Here is an 18,725-nt window from a genome sequence, read left to right on the forward strand (position 1 = left end):
GAAACCATTCCTTTGCCAACTCTGATTTAAGCTTTTGGAGAATTATCGTGCTGGAAGCTGAAATATTTCTCCCGCAATTTTGCTGCCAAAATTGATTAGTAATTGGAGCTATTCATGATTCCCTCGATCCTGAGAAGAGCTCCATTCCCAGCTGCACAGAAACATCTCCATAGAATGATGCTAACGACACAACTATGGTGTTCTCTGGGTTATAAGCTTAGTATTATGTCTGGTCTTTGGTTTTGGTTCTCTGGTATACCCTAATATAAGTGTAGGGTTGAGACTGTCAGGAACTGCTGGACTGTTCCCTTCCAGGCCTGAGGAAGGTGCTGGCAGGTGAACCCGAGAAGTCTGCTTGTTCATGTGTCTTGTGATTACCTGTCCTATTGTTCTCTCCCCTGATTGTCTCACCTGTACCCAGTTTACCCTAATGTCTAGCCCTATAAATAGGTATCCTTTTGTGCCTGTCTTTGTCCGTGATTGTTTACTGTTATCCGTTCCGTGGTTCCAGTCCGTCTATGCTCCTGAGTTGATCTTGTTACCTGTTCCGTCTTTATTTTCCTTGTTTAACCACGCCATGTCTCGTTTCCTGTTCGTCTTTCCATGTCATGTCTTCATGTCAATAAAAGCAGCGTATCGCTGAATCCTGTGTTTGGGTCTGCGTTCAGCCGCATGCTAGCGTGGGCACGTGCACCACGAACAGCCTAGGGCAAGGATCCTGGCCGTGACAGAGACTGATGGCACAAAGTATCTTTTATGAGATATATTTAAGAAAATAGTTACAGTGAACAATATTCCTTACAAAAATAGCAAACCAACACCCAAAACTAACTGTTCAATAAGGCGTCGTCGTACAATCACGCCGTTTACAGAGTGGAGGAGTGACGACATGTTTAAGGCAACAGTGACACAATTTGTTGTAAGTAAATAAAAAAAAGTCATTAAGGTTAAAGAATCAGTTAGCACTAATACATAATTTTACATTTGAAATAAAACAAAATCCAACCACATCACATTTTTGAAGGGAATGATCATATGACAGCATTACTGTAAGTAAAAATCTTTAAGTAAATCATTAATTCATTCAGGGAACATACATCAAAATACATTCAAACCTCAAAATACACAGTTTATGCTGTAGTGTGTGTGTATTTGAGTCTATGAAGAATGATATTGAGGAATTGTGCATTTATTATAAACGCACATCCCCAAAACAAGTCCACTAGAGGCCATACGTAATAAAGTGCGGCCACGTACCTTATTTTACGGTGTGTATCACAGTTATCAGTACATTTGATATCATATACATTACTGGCCCTTTTTGTACTATTCCATACTTGTGTATGAATAGACATCCTTCAGTCTGAGAGACCCAGCGTTCACTCCATTACTGCTCTAGCAAGGAAAACCCTACTCAATGCTATATGGTGCTGTATGCTCTACAAAGTTCAATTCGAGCACCATGTGCTCTAGCAACGTAGAAAAAATTCATCAGCAAAAAGATTGAATTATTCATTAAATGATACTTCATTATGTCCTGCCACACTTACAACATTTCAGCAGTTCACCTTTTCTTAAATAATTACACGCAAGTTGTGCTAAGCTAATATCTTAGAAAATATCTCAGAATATGTAAAACTTCTAAGCAAGCTATGCCTACGCTTTCCTACGCTTATAAATCCAACCAGAATCTTACCTCAGAAAGGAACCTTTCGAAGTGTAAGTAAAAAACTGACTTCAGAAAGAGTTCCAGTGTAAAACCGTTTTAAAGATAATTTTGAAGATAATCTTAAATATTCTTAAAAATACAAAAAAACAACTGAAGAACACTTCTTTGACCAGCATAGGATAATCACATAGTTCCCATCTCTGTTGCTGTTGTTATTTCTTCCTAACAGGAAACGCTCTGTAGCTAAAACTGCAAGGTTTTTACATTGCTCCACAGTGTGACCATCAATAAATAATAGATCAAAATTGCATTTCCTTTACCATAAAACTATACTGAATCTGAATTTCTCCCTGATTTTTTTCATCTTTACAGAGTCTTTATACCAAGAAGTACCTGCTTCAGCTTTTGTTAATTAATTCAATGTTCTTTTCTTGCACCAACTGTGCAATATACTTATATATATACTTATGTTAAGGCACAGTCTAATAGAGGTCACTCCATGCATTTTAATGTTCGCACTCGTCTAGGTGCAGACGGATGATGCCCTTGTTATGGAGATTCAGTAAGGCTTCAAACTCAGCTGGCATCGCATGCATTCTCTTATTCACTGGTCGGTCATCGTAGTAGTGGTTGCTGAGCGGCTGCTGGGTGTACGGGTGTATTCCAAAAGGCCAGAAGCCATAGAGATGGACATTGTTGCAGAGCTCCAGTGCCAGGCTGGCCACCATGATTCCGGTGCTGAGGCGCAATGAATGAATCCCCTGATCATGCCAAAATTTTGCCAGGTTGCTCAGGTACTCCGGGTTAAAGAAGACAGGTCTTGGACCATGGCTGTTGAAGTCCTCCATCGTGTAAAGGGCACGCAGGGACACCGCCGTGTTCCGGTGAAATGAAAAGGCAGGCAGGAAGAGTAGAGCGTCCCCGTATATCTGAATATTCTCCACAAATGACCGCCGGTGCTCATTTAATGCATGGTACCTGCGAAGAGTTTCAGATTACGTCCATTAAGTGCTTGTTGCTGAGTTGAGCATGTAAGAGATTGAAGTGCAATAAGTGCATGGTGTAAGATTTACGACATCTGCAACATGTTATTAATTTTGTCGGAATACAAGAGCCAGTCTTGCAAGTATAACATCTGCTTGTTAACCACCAACTATAAAAATAAACAAGTTAATTAGTTAAATAAATAAATAAATAAATAAATAAATAAATAAATAAATAAATAAATAATCTAAAACTAGAAATTAAATAATCTAAATCTAGAAATTAAATAAGTTAAATATATTAATTAAAAACAAACAAACAAACAAATAAATAAATATTAAAAAATAAAAAAAATATTTCCTGTTTGTTTTTTTTCTCTATGTCACAGCAAAAAAATTGTTGCCAATGAATGATGATTCTAAATATTTTAAGACAACTGTAGGATAAGCGGCGTAGAGGATGGATGGATGGATGGATGGATGGTTGGATATCCAATGATCCAAACAACCCTTTAGCTATTAATACATTTAATATAAACAGTATAAAACAATTCCATTCAGCACATTAGATCTGAACCCCACAATAAAAGACTCCACTTGTCTTTCAATAAACACACACTAACAAACGCAACTGCACACACAACCTAAGACTCACTTTTCAACCAGGATGCTTGGGTTAGCTGTGACCAGGTCTGTCTTGTTTCCCGTGTCTCTTTCATGTCCATTGCTCAGTGGTGGAAGATTACACCTGGGAAAACAAAAGAGAGAGATTTAGCTAATTTCTTTCGTTTCATCTCTGTCGTCTTGGTGTCTGTGTAATCTGATCTCAGTGAAAGTTTGTGTCTTCAATCACATCATGAAATTATCAGAAGCAGACCTGATGACAAATGAGGCAGAGTCGATTTGTTTCCCGCAGCTGCTGTTGGCTAAGATTCCTCCGTTGCCCACAACAGCACACGAGTCCCATGGGGCAGTTTTAAATGGGCTTTCCTAAACACATGCACACACATGGTATAGAGCGCATTAGCATGAACACATTTTAAATATAAATCATATATTGTATTTTATGCTCATACAGTACCTTAGGAAATAGGTTGAACAGAGCAGGAGTCACCTCCAATGACCTTTTAGGATCTCCATCAAATGTAAATGTTTTGCCTACTGGTGAGTTTTCCTGTGAAACTGTTGCATTGGAAATAGCATCGCTACTGTCACTTAGAAGTGACCTAAAAAAGAAAAAACTTTATTTTTTTCTGTACTCACCATTTAAATAGATCTAAATCTATAGATCTTATTTAAGAAATAATACTGTTATATATGACAGAGATTACAATATTTCATTTGTAATGAACAACACGGCAGGAATTTTTCCCCTCTCTCTCTCTCTCTCTCTCTCTCTCTCACTCTCACTCTGTCTCTCTCAGTCCCAGTCTTTTGTCCTCTCAGTTTCTCTTTCTCTCGTTCTCTCAGTTTCTTTTGTTCTCTCGTTTTTGTTTTCTCTCTCTCTCTCTCTCTCTCTCTCTCTCTTTCACTCTGTCTCTCTCAGTCCCAGTCTTTTGTCCTCTCAGTTTCTCTTTCTCTCGTTCTCTCAGTTTCTTTTGTTCTCTCGTTTTTGTTTTCCCTCTCTCTCTCTCACTCTGTCTCTCTCAGTCCCAGTCTTTTGTCCTCTCAGTTTCTCTTTCTCTCGTTCTCTCAGTTTCTTTTGTTCTCTCGTTTTTGTTTTCTCTCTCTCTCTCTCTCTCTCTCTCTCTTTCACTCTGTCTCTCTCAGTCCCAGTCTTTTGTCCTCTCAGTCTCTCTTTCTCTCGTTCTCTTGTTGTCTCAGTTTCTTTTGTTCTCTCGTTTTTGTTTTCTCTCTCTCTCTCTCTCTCTCTTTCTCTCTCTCATTGTTGTTCTCATTCTTAAATTTAACGGTGTGGTACATTTGAGAGACGTTCTGAGAGACATCTAAGTTCCTGCTTGCACTGTGATAAAATTATTCCATCAATAGCGCACTCTCTCTATCTCTCTCTTTTCTCTCTCTCTCTCTCTCTCTCTCTCCCTCTCTCTCTCTCTCTCTCCCTCTCTCTGTTCTTTCATTCTCTCAGTCTCTCTATAGTTATAGGTGTGGTACATCTAAGAGACAAGTTCCTGCTTGCACTGTGATAAAATTATTCCATCAATAGCCCACCTCTCTCTATCTCTCTCCTTTCTCTCTCTCTCTCTACCAAAAAAAGGAAGAAAAATCCTCTCAGTTCCCCCACACCTCTCACACCACAACCACACCCTGATATAAGCACAATTATCAGCTATTAAGAACCTAAGATTTTTAAGAGCTACTGTTAAATTGTGATGTGTTGTGTGCTTTTTTTTTTTTTTTTACCTAAAGGATATAAGGTTTTTCTCCTGCTTGGTCCATATGGATGTGTAATTTGCTAACAGGTTTGCAATAATTTCACTTTGACTGAAACACAAACACACACGCACAATAAGAAAACAGTGAATAAAAAAAAAAGAAGGTGAAAATACTGCTTCAGTATAACTTAAGTCTGAAAGTCAGATTATAGGACACTAATACTAGCTTCTTCTATGGACCGTCACTAGAACTTTCTAAGCTTTCTGTATAGATATAAAAATCAATTCTTACTTGATTTCAGGAACCTTTTCCTTGGCAGCGGCATTACTATGAGGAGACAGAGAATCAGGTAAAAGAGTGCCACGAGTAAGGATAACAGACTCATAATCAATGCTAGTACAAACTGTTAAAGCATATATATGTTGTGCTACAGGCAAATAATTAGAGGTTTAGATGTTTTATTTCTATTTTATTTTGATTCTTATTTAACGTTTCTCAATTCATTAGACATTTAATAATAACTAATTTTCCGTTTATGTTATATATTCCTTGGTTGAATCTTCAAAAGTTTAGAATGAGGTGATTTGAACAGTAGCAGTAGGTGAGATATTTCTGTGAAGAGTGCTCTATTCTCACTTGCTCTCTGCAGGATTTTGTTTAACATTTTCTGGACCACTGGCAGCTACATCACTGTGAGGAAAACAGACTTTTAAGATTAGATTAGGTTTAGATCCTGGCAAAACAGTAGACATTTCTATATTAATAAAAGAATTTTTTTAAGAACTTTAGAAACTTAAGAAAATTTAAGAACTTCAATTTTTTAAATTTTTTACTTTACATTTTTATAACTGAAAGCATATATCTGTGGTGTGGTGGATACCCGTACTTAATTAGAGAGATAATGAGTATTTATGATAAGATTAAAGCTAGATTACTTAATAATAACTGTTTACATTATGCATATTACTTTATACATATTAAATTATTTTCAGCTTTTACATTTTAGATCATTCATCATACATTTAGACAGCTGAATTGTCATTTAAACCAGAACGCTGAATATGATTTTTTATTTAATTTTTTTATTTTCTTAATTATTATTATTTTGTTTTTTAATAAAAGATGAATTGGTATGATTTGTCGAGGCTTACTTGTTCTTTACACGTCTTATTCTAACACGGCGGCGGCTGATGGGAGCTGTGTTACTGAAAGAGACAGAGAAAAAAGGTTTCTTTAAACAATCAAATAGAAATCAAGAGTAATATTGTCCATGTTTATTTATTTGTCCAACTCATTTAATTAAACATTTAATAATAACCATTTCTCAATCGTCTTTATGTCCATTCCTTGGTTTGATTTTCACATTTTAGGGAATGAGAAATGAGGTTATTTTTTGGAAAAATAATTCTAAATTCAGAAAACATTTAATAATAACCATTTCTCAGCTCACATTACACTTATTCATTGGTTTTAAATAAAAAATAAATAAATAATGCGACTTAATTAAAATAGAAAAAATGCTAAACTGGGTGTTTCTTTGGAGCAGTAGGTGTAATGTTTCAGTGAACAGTATTGTACTCTCACTTGCTGTTTTCAGGATTTTGTTTAACGTTGTCCGGGTCGTTAACAGCTACATCACTGTGAAGAGACAGATACAAAAAAAGGTTGCATTTTTTTGCAATCTTTGACTCTACAGCATAGAGTTATAAAAGAGAAATGATTTTTAATGCCACAATCCGGTGTCATCCAGATGAGGAATTGTTGTTTGCTCTCAGGGTTTCGTCCTCATATCGTCTCAGGGAGTCTTTCCTCACCACCGTCACTTCCGGCTCACTCATTAGCGATGAATTTCAATTTAAATGTATGAATTTATATGTTTCTTTAAGGCTGTTTTAGGACAATGTCCATTATTAAAGGTGCTATACAAATAAAATCAATTCAACTGGGTCTTAAAGGATTCGACTAGACTTGGATTAATGCAAATATTAGTTATTTCTCATGTTTCTAAACTCAGTGAATATTTAAAAATTAATTCTTTGGTGTAATTGTCAAATTTTTGGGAATTTATAATTACATGATTGACAAAATGACAAACTGGGTAGTAAAAGAGTAATTATTCTCTATGTTTTTGAACAACTAATTAAAAAAAAAAAAACATTTAATAATAACCATTTTGCAATTCACTTTATATCTATTCCTGGGTTTGATTTTCACATTTTAGGGAATTAGAAATAAGGCGATTTTTTGGTCTTTTTTTTTTTTTTTTTAAATGCTAAACCGGGTGTTTTTCTGTGTAACAGCAGTAGGGGTAATGTTTTGTTTTGACAGATACAGAATCACTTCTTTATTTTTGGCAGCAGCATAAATGTTGAAATGATAACTTACTGTCTAAAACGCTCGAATTATTAAGTTTTCACACACTGTTATGATTCTTAGAACAAAAACTCTTATGTAGAATTTTTAGATTTTCCTGAACGACAAAAACACTTTAAGGAAATTCTGTAAGGTAAAGGGTATACACAATTACACTAGATTAAGATAAGATTCTCTCTCTCTCTCTCTCTCTCTCTCTCTCTCTCTCTTACACACACACACACACACACACAATAAGAAAGCAGTGACAAGTGACAGTATGTAAAAATGCCTTAACTGCCTCTGTATAATTGTGGGCTTTTAGTGTAGCTTTCTGTGTAACAGCAGTAATGTTTCTGTGAACAGCGTTGTATTCTCACTTGCTCTTTGCAGGATTTTGTTGAACATTTCCTGGATCATTGGCAGCTACATCACTGTGAGGAGACAGATACAGAATCACTTGAGGATGTGAAAATATATACATATATATACAAAAACCTCACAGACAGCATTGGTATTAAATGTAAAGTGGTGTGATACATGTGCTTGATTAGAGTGATAAAGATTTTGAATTTAAGGATTAGATCAGATTTAGATTCTTGCAAAACAGAATTTGAAACCACATGATTTAATAAATAAACGCCATCAGCCGTGATGTGTAATGTTTCTGTGAACAGCGTTGTATTCTCACTTGCTCTTTGCAGGATTTTGTTGAACATTGCCTGGATCATTGGCAGCTGCATCACTGTGAGGAGACAGATACAGAATCACTGGATGATTTGTTCAAACTATAGACCAAAAACCTCACAGACAGCATTGCTATTAACTGTAAAGCATAAATATGTGGTGTGATACATGCGCCTGATTAGAGTGATAAAGATTTTGAATTTAAGGATTAGATCAGATTTAGATTCTTACAAAACAGAATTTGAAACCACATGATTTAATAAATAAACGCCATCAGCAGTAATGTGTAATGTTTCTGTGAACAGTGTTGTATTCTCACTTGCTCTTTGCAGGATTTTGTTGAACATTGCCTGGATCATTGGCAGCTGCATCACTGTGAGGAGACAGATACAGAATCACTGGATGATTTGTTCAAACTATAGACCAAAAACCTCACAGACAGCATTGCTATTAACTGTAAAGCATAAATATGTGGTGTGATACATGCGCCTGATTAGAGTGATAAAGATTTTGAATTTAAGGATTAGATCAGATTTAGATTCTTACAAAACAGAATTTGAAACCACATGATTTAATAAATAAACGCCATCAGCAGTAATGTGTAATGTTTCTGTGAACAGTGTTGTATTCTCACTTGCTCTTTGCAGGATTTTGTTTCACTTTGCCTAGCTTGCCGGCAGCTACATCACTGTGAGGAGACAGATACAGAATCACTGGATGATTTGTTCAAACTACAGCCCAAAAACCTCACAGACAGCATTGGTATTAACCGTAAAGCCTAAATATGTGGTGTGATACATGCGCCTGATTAGACTGCTAAAGATTTTGAGCTTAAAGATTAGATTAGCCTTAAATTCTTGCAGAAAATGGTGATTTCTAACAATTCTTAATTCAGTATATATTTAATAATAATAATCATTTCTCAGTTCACAGACTTTTTTCTGCAATTTTAAAGATTAGATCTTTTAAAACCATGTGATTTAATAAAAAAAAAAAAAAGCCATCAGCCGTAATGTGTAATGTTTCCGTGAACAGTGTTGCATTCTCACTTGCTCTTTGCAGGATTTGGTTTAACTTTGCCTAGATTGCTGGCAGCTGCATCACTGTGAGGAGACAGATACAGAAAATGTAATATTTAATATTTAATAATTTCTTAGTTCACATTAATGGTGAGAACTTATACAATATATTCCCAGAGTATTTAGGCTGATTCAGCATGAATTCCAAGAGATATATACTCTCTGAAATGGTAAAATTTTGTCAGGCAGAATTATTATTATTATTTTTTTGGTGGTGTTTAATATATATTTATTTGAACACTTCCGCAGCAAATCTCACGTGTTACCTTTATTATGGCTCCCAAATGATATAAATACTCTTTTGTGAATAGACTCAAAAATAAACCTCGCACAATTCAAATTCCTTGATTGACTTGTTCCTTGAATCCTTGATCCTTGATTAAATTGTGTAATGTTTCTGTGAACAGTGTCATGTTGAAATAATAACTTACGATCTAAAACTCTCGACTTATCAAGACTTATTAAGTTTTCGCTCATTGTTAAGATTCTTATCAATTATGATATTCCTTCTATACTTTCTTAAGGTAAAGGGTATCCTGCTGAACAGCTTTTAACTATACACAAGTACACTAGATTAAGATAACACTTTCACTGATGCCATTTTCCTGTTATTATATCTTAATAACATGTCTCTCTCTCTCTCTCTCTCTCTCTCTCTCTCTCTCTCTCACACACACACACACACACATGCACACACACACAATAAGAAAGCAATGGCAAGGTTAAAATACTGATTATCCATTAACTCCGTCTATATAACTGTAGTCTAAAGTCTAAAATTTAGATATATGACACTTATACCACTGCCGGACTAGCGTAGCTTTCGTGTAACAGCAGTGATGTGTAATGTTTCTGTGAACAGTGTTATGTGAAATAATAACTTACGATATAAAACTCTCGACTTATCAAAAGACTTGTTAAGTTTAATTGTTAAGATTCTTATCAGTTATCAACTATGATTAGAAGAAAAACTCAAGAACAAGAACAAAAATGTAGAATTTTTAAGATTTTCCTAAATGGCAAAACATTTTAAGGACATTTTGTAATCCCACCTCTATTTCTTCTATATTTTCTTATATCTCTCTCTGACAGGTTAAAGGTTAAAGTACTGATTATACATTAACTCCCTCTGTATAACTCATATATATAAGTTATATAAGACATATGGCTCGGATACCAATTGTAGGCTTTTACTGTATCTTTCTGTGTAACAGCAGAGATGTGTAATGTTTCTGTGAACAGTGTTGCATTCTCACTTGCTCTTTGCAGGATTTTGTTTAACTTTGAATGGAACTCTGACAGCTACGTCACTGTGAGGAGACAGATACAAAAAAAAAAAAAAAATCACTCAAAGACAGCATTCGTTTTAACTCAAAGCCCTCTAATCAGATCGATAATAAATTTGCCGTTGTGTAATAATATGAAATCGAGATTGCTCTAATTCACCAAACAATTAATAATAATTAACAATCTTCTTTTTAGGTTTTCACATTTTAGACAATTTAAAATGATGTCCTTTAAATAAAAAAGCAAAAATGGTTGTTGTTGTTGTTGTTGTTGTTTTTATGAAATCGTGAAAGAGTGTGTTGCGTTCTCACTTGCTCTTTCCTTGGCGTTTCTTAACAACACGAATGATGACCCTAGAAGGAGACAGAGAGAACATCCGGGTTAAAGGTTTTCCACATTTCAAGTATTGAAAAATATTTGTTTTTGCACACCTCATTTGAAAACATTTAATAAAACAAACAAACAAACGAGTGAACAAACAAACAAATAAATAAATAATCTATTTCTAGGTTTGATTTTTCACAATGTAGAGAATTTAAAAAGGTGTAAATGGAATGCAAATATTTTTGTATAACAAACTTAGGCGACATGTCCATGAACTTTGTTGCATTCTTACTTCCTGTATGGATTATTCCCTTTAATGTTGAGTGGAGCCCTGGCAGCTGCAGCACTGTAAAGTGACACCAAAAAAAAAAAAATAACATGAAGGTTAAATTGACTTTATTTGCACTTATACATACAATGAAATTCTTTTTCACATATCCCATCCTTAGAAGGTTGGGATCAGAGTGCAGGGTCGGTCAGCCATGATGCAGTCCCCTTGGAGAAATGGGAGGCTAGGTGCGGGGAATGGGGTTTGAGGGCCTTGCTCAAGGCCCCAACAGTGGCAGCTTGGCAGTGCTGGTACTTGAACCCAGATCAACAACTCAGAGCCTTAACCACTTGAGCTATCAGCACCCCAGTAGGTTTTCCAAGAATGAAATTTAAAACAACAGCAAAAATGTGTGTTTTAGAAACGCCTCATTTTCTTACGTTTAACAACAGTTTAATCAAGAATCATCATTTACTGACAAAAACCAAACGCAGTGCAAATTAAATTAAATAAAAAAAATCATTTGCATACATCTTATCACTTAATACTAATGAGACTGTAAATGAGTGCTAAAATTCAAGAAAACTTAGAGTGTAAACCTGTTAAAAGGAAAGATTAAAGACCAAGAAAAAGTGAAAGGATTAAGTGTAAAATAGTAATATTTACTGCAATCTATAAAGACGGGTATATTCAGGGAATTCAGAATATAAACAGAAAATATTTTTATATGGTTAATATAAATATTGGCACCCTTCTTAGATATAGTTTAAACTGCTGTTGTTTAACCCACAAACATGTTCAATTATAAATAATAAAAAAAAAACACACACACACACAACCAAAAAAAAGCTTGACTTTTAGTTTATTACAATTAAAATTTATTTTACATGTTGAAAAAATTCAACCCTTTAATGTCCAAAGCAATGGAAAAATTCTTACTTTGTATTTAATTCGGTCAATAATAACAAAAATATATAACTTTTTTTTTTAACAGACCCCATAATTATTTAAATATAGGCCTCTGCCAAATGGTTGCCCAATCAGCTTGGGTTAAGTTATAAAAATTTATTAATGAAATATAGTGACTCTACCAAACGGTTGCATGGAACATTAAAGGATTTTAAGCAACCCAAGTCAAATTATTTTTTGGCTTAAATGTAACACAGATAAGCATTTCATCAGAGTAATCTAAATCACACACACACACACACACACACACACACAAGAACAGCTTGTTCTTGGCCTGTATGTCCCTCTACTCAATCCTGGTATTCATAACCTGATTTACCTCATTTTATAAGTCACTTATCTGATTTCATATACTTTACTTGGAATGGTTGTACATGATTAAAGTTCATGATATTCATTTTCACATGCATGTTCAGCCTGTTTTACCTGTTATCCAGTTCCCCTACATTACGTGGCCTTTGCAGACCTGCAGGACTGGTTGTGCATGGGTGGTTGAGGGTTAGGTTGAAAGAGAAAAAAAGAGAAAGACAAATTATTTGTAAGAAAAATCCACACGCAAAAAAATTACTTTACGATGAGAAATGATGCCTGAGGTAACTTGTATTTGTTTTTCTTTTTCTTTTTTGGCTGTGGTTTATTATTCCTTCAGTCTTAACGTAAAAAAAATCAGCATAGTGTAACAATTATTCACCACCACAATATTCTATCATAATATTTTTTTTATCAAATTCCTTCATCACATGATAATAGAACTGTCATAAGGTAGGAAAAAGAAGCAGTTGCTGTTTAGTTGAATACCAGATAAACAAATCTAATACATAAAGCAAGGTTTTTTGATAAAGAGTCAGCGAGGCACAAGTGGAATCACGTGAGGCAGAACACGGAGGTTGAAATGTCAAAAAACAAAAAACAGAAGAAGAAACACTGTGATTCATGGCTTGGCGACGTTCAGATGAGCACATGAGCTTGGCATTTACTGTGCAGTGATAATGTGTGTAAAAAGTTACTGTAAGCATGATAAAGTGCCACAGTGTGTGTGTGTCTTGAGATGTGAAGTCCTTAGGGTCATGCTTGGTCACAATGTTCCGTGTCGTGTTCAAGTAAAATTAAATTCTCATAGTTGAAAGAAAATCATATAATCTGTAAAAATTCAAACAGTTGAAAATTTTGAATTTGAATTTGAATTTGAATTTGAATTTGAATTTGAATTTGAATTTGAATTTAAGAGGTCAGAAATTTTGAGAAAACTTTGCAAATAGTCACGCGTTCAAATCAAACTGGGTCCTGGTCAAGCTATCATACCTGTGAGCTCATGAAGAGAGGATTTTCAATTCTTAGTCACATTTTACGGTTTCTCCCATTTTAAGCTGCCTGTGCTACTATTTCTTGTCATTTCTTGGCACTAACTTGAGTACTTAGCTGTCACTACAAGAGATAAGCAACTGCATGTTTTCTACTTCACATTTTTTATCCATAATCCAGCTAGCAGACCAGGCGTCATTGACTGAAATGTTCCATTTTCAAATGCTCTCCTTGAGGCCCAACACCACAGAGCTGTGCAGTGAGATCCTGGAAGTAATGACATTCATTTTTGTCAAAATAAATAAATAAATAAATGTTTGGAATTTTATGCAGTTGCATTAACTTGCCATGATTTTCATAGCTGGTGACATTCTCTAACACTGACACGTATTTTCCTAGAAACAGCGGGTTTTTTCTATTTATCATTACACATCTCATTTCTGTTAAAATGTAGAAGTGACAAAAAAGTTAAATAAAATGTCTGCTTGCTTGTGTTAATACATAAAGACAAGTCAAGTCAAATTAGAAGAAACTCTAAAAGGCAACTTTTAAATATTCTGACAGATACCACTTTGACTCTGGTTACATATAGTGAGTCTGTGTTTGCCATTCTGAGAGACACTGGGCAAATAAATTGACTCAGTGATGTTCATATATCCTTAACCTACCCTACCAGCATTGAATGATACTTCATGACGAGGAAGATATTGCAAACACACACACACACACACACACACAATATATATATATATATAATTATTCCTATATACAAGAACACAAACAATGATGAATGGGGCCTTTTTCATTCAGCAAACTCACAGTATCTTAAACATACTTTTTTAAACAGGGCTGGGTCTCGAGCAATCATGGGACTCGAGTGTAATGCAGGTAATGCGAAAGTCCACGAATTCCAGGCAGAATTCCAAGCTGAATTCCAAGCTGTCTACACTCACAAACAAACTCGTCATGTGTAGATGACGGATTTGCTGTTAACTGACCGAAACCAAAGTAATCAGTCATTGAAACAATTAAAAATGTAACCATATTAAAGACAATAATAATAGTAGCAAATTTTATAATCGCAGACAGAAATGTCACACGCAGAAATGTCCAGCTCTTCCCATAGTTGCTCCATCTGATTTTGGAGGCCAAATCAACACCTTAAAATTCTTTGTCATGTTCCTCAAACTATTCTTGAACAACTTTTCTGCAGTGTGTCAGAGAGCGTTATCCTGCTGAAAGACGCCACTGTCATTAGGGAATACTGTAGCAAAAAATGGGTGTACTTAGTCCGCAAACATGTTTAAGGAGGTATTACGTATCCAAGTCAAATCCACGTGAATGCCACGACCCAACATTGTTCAGAGCAACACACAGCTTCCGCCTGCTTGCCTTTTTCCCCATAATGCATCCTGGTGTCATCTTTTCCCCAGTAAGTCACGCACATGCACCCGGCTGTCCACATGATGGAAAAGAAAACATGGTTCATCAGACCGGACACTTTATTCCATTGCTCCAATGTCCAGTTCTGATGCTCATGAGCACATTATATATCCTTTCGGTGGAGGATAGGGGTGAGTATGGGCAATCTGACTTGTTTGCAGCTACACAGCGCCATACACAGCAGGCTGACATGCATTGTGTTCTGACACCATTAACTTTTTCAGCAGTTTGTGAAAAAGTTCAGTCAGAAGTTTCCTATATGCAGTGTGAGCCTTGAGAGCCCATGACCCTATTGTCAGTTCAACGGATGCCCTTTTTTTGACCACTTTTGACAGATACTAACCACCACAAACTGGAAACACCCCACAAGACCAATCCTCTGTCCCAGTCATCTAACCTGGCACAATCTGTGCCTGGTAAAAGTCACTCAGAGCCTTACTCTGGCCCACTTTTCCTGCTCCGAATACATCATCTTTAAGAACTGACTGTTCACCTGCTGCCTAATATATCCCACCCTTGACAGGTGCCATTGTAAGGAGATAATCAATGTTATTCACTTCACCTGTTATTGGTGTATATGAGGATAAATTTGTCCTAGTGCTGGCTTGTTTCCATTTAGAGTCACAATTTGCTCTTAAACCATTGCTAGATTTTTTTATGTCATACAACAGTTTCATAAATCCGACTCAGATCTGATTGGACACCATTTCTTGATGTTCATTTCTACTCAAACTTGAAATAATGATAAGGTTGTGACTCATTTCATAGCTGTTTGGATTGTTTCCAAGCTTTAAACTCTTTTCTTGAACATTTTACAGTGACCTTGAATAAATAAAGGACACTAAAATATAGAGAGCCAGCGTTCGTGTCTTGTGTTCGTCTTTACACCCTACACTACCTCCAGTACTGTATCGCACAAATATCAAATGTATTACACCAATTGATAATGTGACGGAAGAGACATGAGCTGAATATAGCATGGTAAAAAGTCAAAATCTTGCTTGACATATCCACTAAGTAGGATTAAAAACATTATCTCTGCTAATACCAAACTTTCCTGAGATGTTTTTTTTAGTTTTGTTTTGTTTTTTCATTTAATAGAAAATGTACAGACAGTTCCCAAACCTCTCTATTCTAGATTCTAGAATATAAAAAAACACCAAATGAGTGGTTCTGACCAGCTACATATATGGGGAAAATTCACTAGATCATCAGACCTCAAAGACAAAACTTCTGAGAGACTTCTACAGATTCAGTACTAATTACTGAGCGAATTTTTGGATTTCTTTTTATATAAAGTAAAAAAAAAAAGAAAAGAAAAAGGTATTTAGATTTACAGCATTTGTCAGATGCCCTAATCCAGAGCGATTTACATTTATCAACTGAACACGTGAGGGTCTTGTTTGAGGACTCAGCAGTGGCAGTTTAGTGGTGCTGGGATTATGTCCTTCCAATCAGTAGCACAACAACTTAACCACTGAGCTACTACTTACTTTCAGTAATGGAGTATCCTGACTCTGAAACTAGAAACTGGAGAGTAAAAAAAACTTTGAGCTTAGCAACAGAGGTGGAGAGTAACGAAGTACATTTACTTGAGTACTGTACTTAAGTGCACTTTTTGAGTACTTGAGTATTATTATATTTTTTGGAAACTTGTTACTTCACTACATTTGAAAGACAAACACTGTACTTTTTACTCCACTACATTTCTGTCAAGGTCGTTGAGTAGAAAGTAGTTACGTTTTTTTTCACTCTTGTAGCGTCACATGTCGTGAAGTTCAGCGGTTTTCCATCATTTTTTGAACTCTGATCAATTGGTGACAAAATGGATGAAGACAGATCACAAAAACTCTCCATCCAACCTGTGGATGCATATTGAGATATGTTTACTTTTAATTTCTGCTAAAAGCTTGAAATGGATATTACCTGTGCCATGAAATATGTATGGTACGGCAATTGTTTTTTTTTTAATGTATTTGTTTGCCTAGTTGCCACCAACGCATTGGTAATGATATTAGTTAACACTCAAAAACGTATGCTGCGTCTAAATTCTCAATATCTGTCCTAAATAGTATTCGAAAATAGAATTAGTATGCCCCAAATCGTAGTATATGCTGAAAAGAGTATTCCAAAAAAATCCCGGATGGTCTACTACTTCCAGGAGAAATTCGAAGTGCAGAATGACGTCTTTACAACTTTTACTCGTAATGGAATAATGTTTGACTGGTAGTATCTGTACTTTTACTCAAGTAAAGAAGTGTACTTTGTCCTCCTCTGCTTAGCAATCACTAACTATAAATCATGTTATTGTGGCTAGGTGTCACAAGCTGTGGTTAGTCTAACAGAATAACTGTTGCAACCTGATCACTAAAAGAAAATGGAAGGTCATTTTTCACAACTACTGCCTATGTACTGCATGTGGCGTGTGCCATTGCTATTCCGAGACGCTCGAGCTACGTTTGATGTGATGGATGCGTGCTTCCCTATTATGTGTCATCCGTATTGAACTATGACTTTTTCAAATCCTAAAACTCCTGACTGAGGTGGTTCTACACCTGACTGAGATGGTTCTACACCTGACTGAGATGGTTCTAAAGAAGTGAAGCAGAGAAGTCTGCTAGGTAGAATTTCTTCCTCACTCCTCACCACCTCCCTCACAGCATAAGACACTATCACTTGTGTACTTTTTAGTAGGTCTGGATGGAACGACAGAGTCAAAAAAATTTATCCCTTTATACAGATTCTACTAACTTTAATGCAGCTGATCATCCTGAATACAGTACTCAGTTCAGAGTCCACTGACACAAACAAACTTTAATCAAGATAGATAGATAGATAGATAGATAGATAGATAGATAGATAGATAGATAGATAGATAGATAGATAGATAGATAGATAGATAGATAGATAGACAGATAGATAGATAGATAGATAGATAGATAGATAGATAGATAGATAGATAGATAGATAGATAGATAGATAGATAGCTAATGCAATACAATGCATACATACAACAATGTACTATTTTCAGTAAACTGATGTAAAGGGGAAAAACATGGTTCCCTGACTCTGGGAAAGCAGGAAGTCTGATTTTTTTTTGTTGTTGTTGTTTTCAATATATTACACAAATATATTGCACATAAAACAGTACTACTGACAACTCAGTTCTCCGGTTGTCATGACACTGAGGCTGTAAGTATTTTTTATAAGTTTACTTAAATTACAGTAGGTTTTATTAAAAGTAAACTTTAGTTCAGTTTAAGTGTAAAAGTGGCCAGATTGTTTACATCTAGAAAAAAAAATTAAAACTTTTAACAGATTTTCTATGTAGTAAACATTTTTTGAATGTTTGCTGATTTTATTTATGATGGAAAAAAAAAAAAAAAAAGAGAAATGAAGAAAACAGGTTGGTTGATTATAGCTGTAAATTCCACTGATGTATTTTAATATTTCGCAATTCTGTGACAAAATAGAGTACGGGTACAGAAGTAGGAACACTCACCTTTGCATAAGGTAGTGCCAAAGCAACACACTGCAGAAAGAGGTGAAAAAGAGGACGGAGAGCAGCCTTAAAATCAAAGCCTTCATACTGATACAGGTGTTGGTTATCTCTCCGTGGCTCTCTCTGAATGCTTGCTCATGAGTCTGCACACACTGATACTGAGTTCACCTGGCTTTTCTTCATTCCTTGTTTTCTTTTTCAGTATCTCTCTCTCTCTCCTTCTCTCTCTCTCTTTCATTCCCCCCCTCACCCTCCCAACTCCCACACCTTCTCTCTCTCTCTCTCTCTCTCTCTCTCTCTCATTCCCCCCTTACCCTCCCACCTCCCCCTGTACAGTTTGTTCCTACTATACACTGCACTTCCTTACTTTAAGGCATACTCTTTTGTATGTTCTTTTCTTTCAGCTTACCTGCCTGACCTATTCCCTGTTTTTGATGCTCTTGTTCTTTCTTTTTTCTCTGACAGTGTCTCTATTCTTACTCCTGTTGTGAACTCACCGCTTCAGTGAATTCATGACAGTCCTTTA

At 35.6% G+C, this 18,725-nt stretch overlaps 1 protein-coding gene across 14 annotated transcripts; it reads right to left on the minus strand.

Annotated features, from left to right (window-relative positions):
- Nucleotides 1-748: 748 nt before the first annotated feature.
- LOC131367839 (alpha-N-acetylneuraminide alpha-2,8-sialyltransferase-like) lies at nt 749-18,423 on the minus strand. Of its 14 annotated transcripts, none has more exons than XM_058413402.1 (19): nt 18,200-18,414; nt 12,379-12,426; nt 11,008-11,061; nt 10,703-10,744; nt 10,361-10,414; nt 9,075-9,128; nt 8,660-8,713; nt 8,345-8,398; nt 8,030-8,083; nt 7,719-7,772; nt 6,571-6,624; nt 6,138-6,191; nt 5,623-5,676; nt 5,278-5,313; nt 5,014-5,094; nt 3,734-3,878; nt 3,530-3,642; nt 3,308-3,400; nt 749-2,647 (listed from the first exon to the last, which is right to left on the minus strand). In XM_058413402.1, the coding sequence occupies exons 1-19, from the start codon at nt 18,283-18,285 to the stop codon at nt 2,176-2,178; spliced, it is 1,656 nt and encodes a 551-aa protein (XP_058269385.1). In that variant the 5' UTR covers nt 18,286-18,414; the 3' UTR covers nt 749-2,175. The 14 variants fall into 14 exon arrangements, with proteins under 14 accessions (XP_058269385.1, XP_058269422.1, XP_058269413.1 ...); XM_058413516.1 differs by lacking the exon at nt 749-2,647 and adding an exon at nt 2,654-2,822 and having other exon boundaries at nt 18,200-18,423; XM_058413439.1 differs by lacking the exon at nt 8,660-8,713.
- Between the last annotated feature and the right edge of the window lie 302 nt (nt 18,424-18,725).

This window comes from Hemibagrus wyckioides, linkage group LG02 (assembly GCF_019097595.1).
Source record: "Hemibagrus wyckioides isolate EC202008001 linkage group LG02, SWU_Hwy_1.0, whole genome shotgun sequence".
Taxonomy (NCBI): domain Eukaryota; kingdom Metazoa; phylum Chordata; class Actinopteri; order Siluriformes; family Bagridae; genus Hemibagrus; species Hemibagrus wyckioides.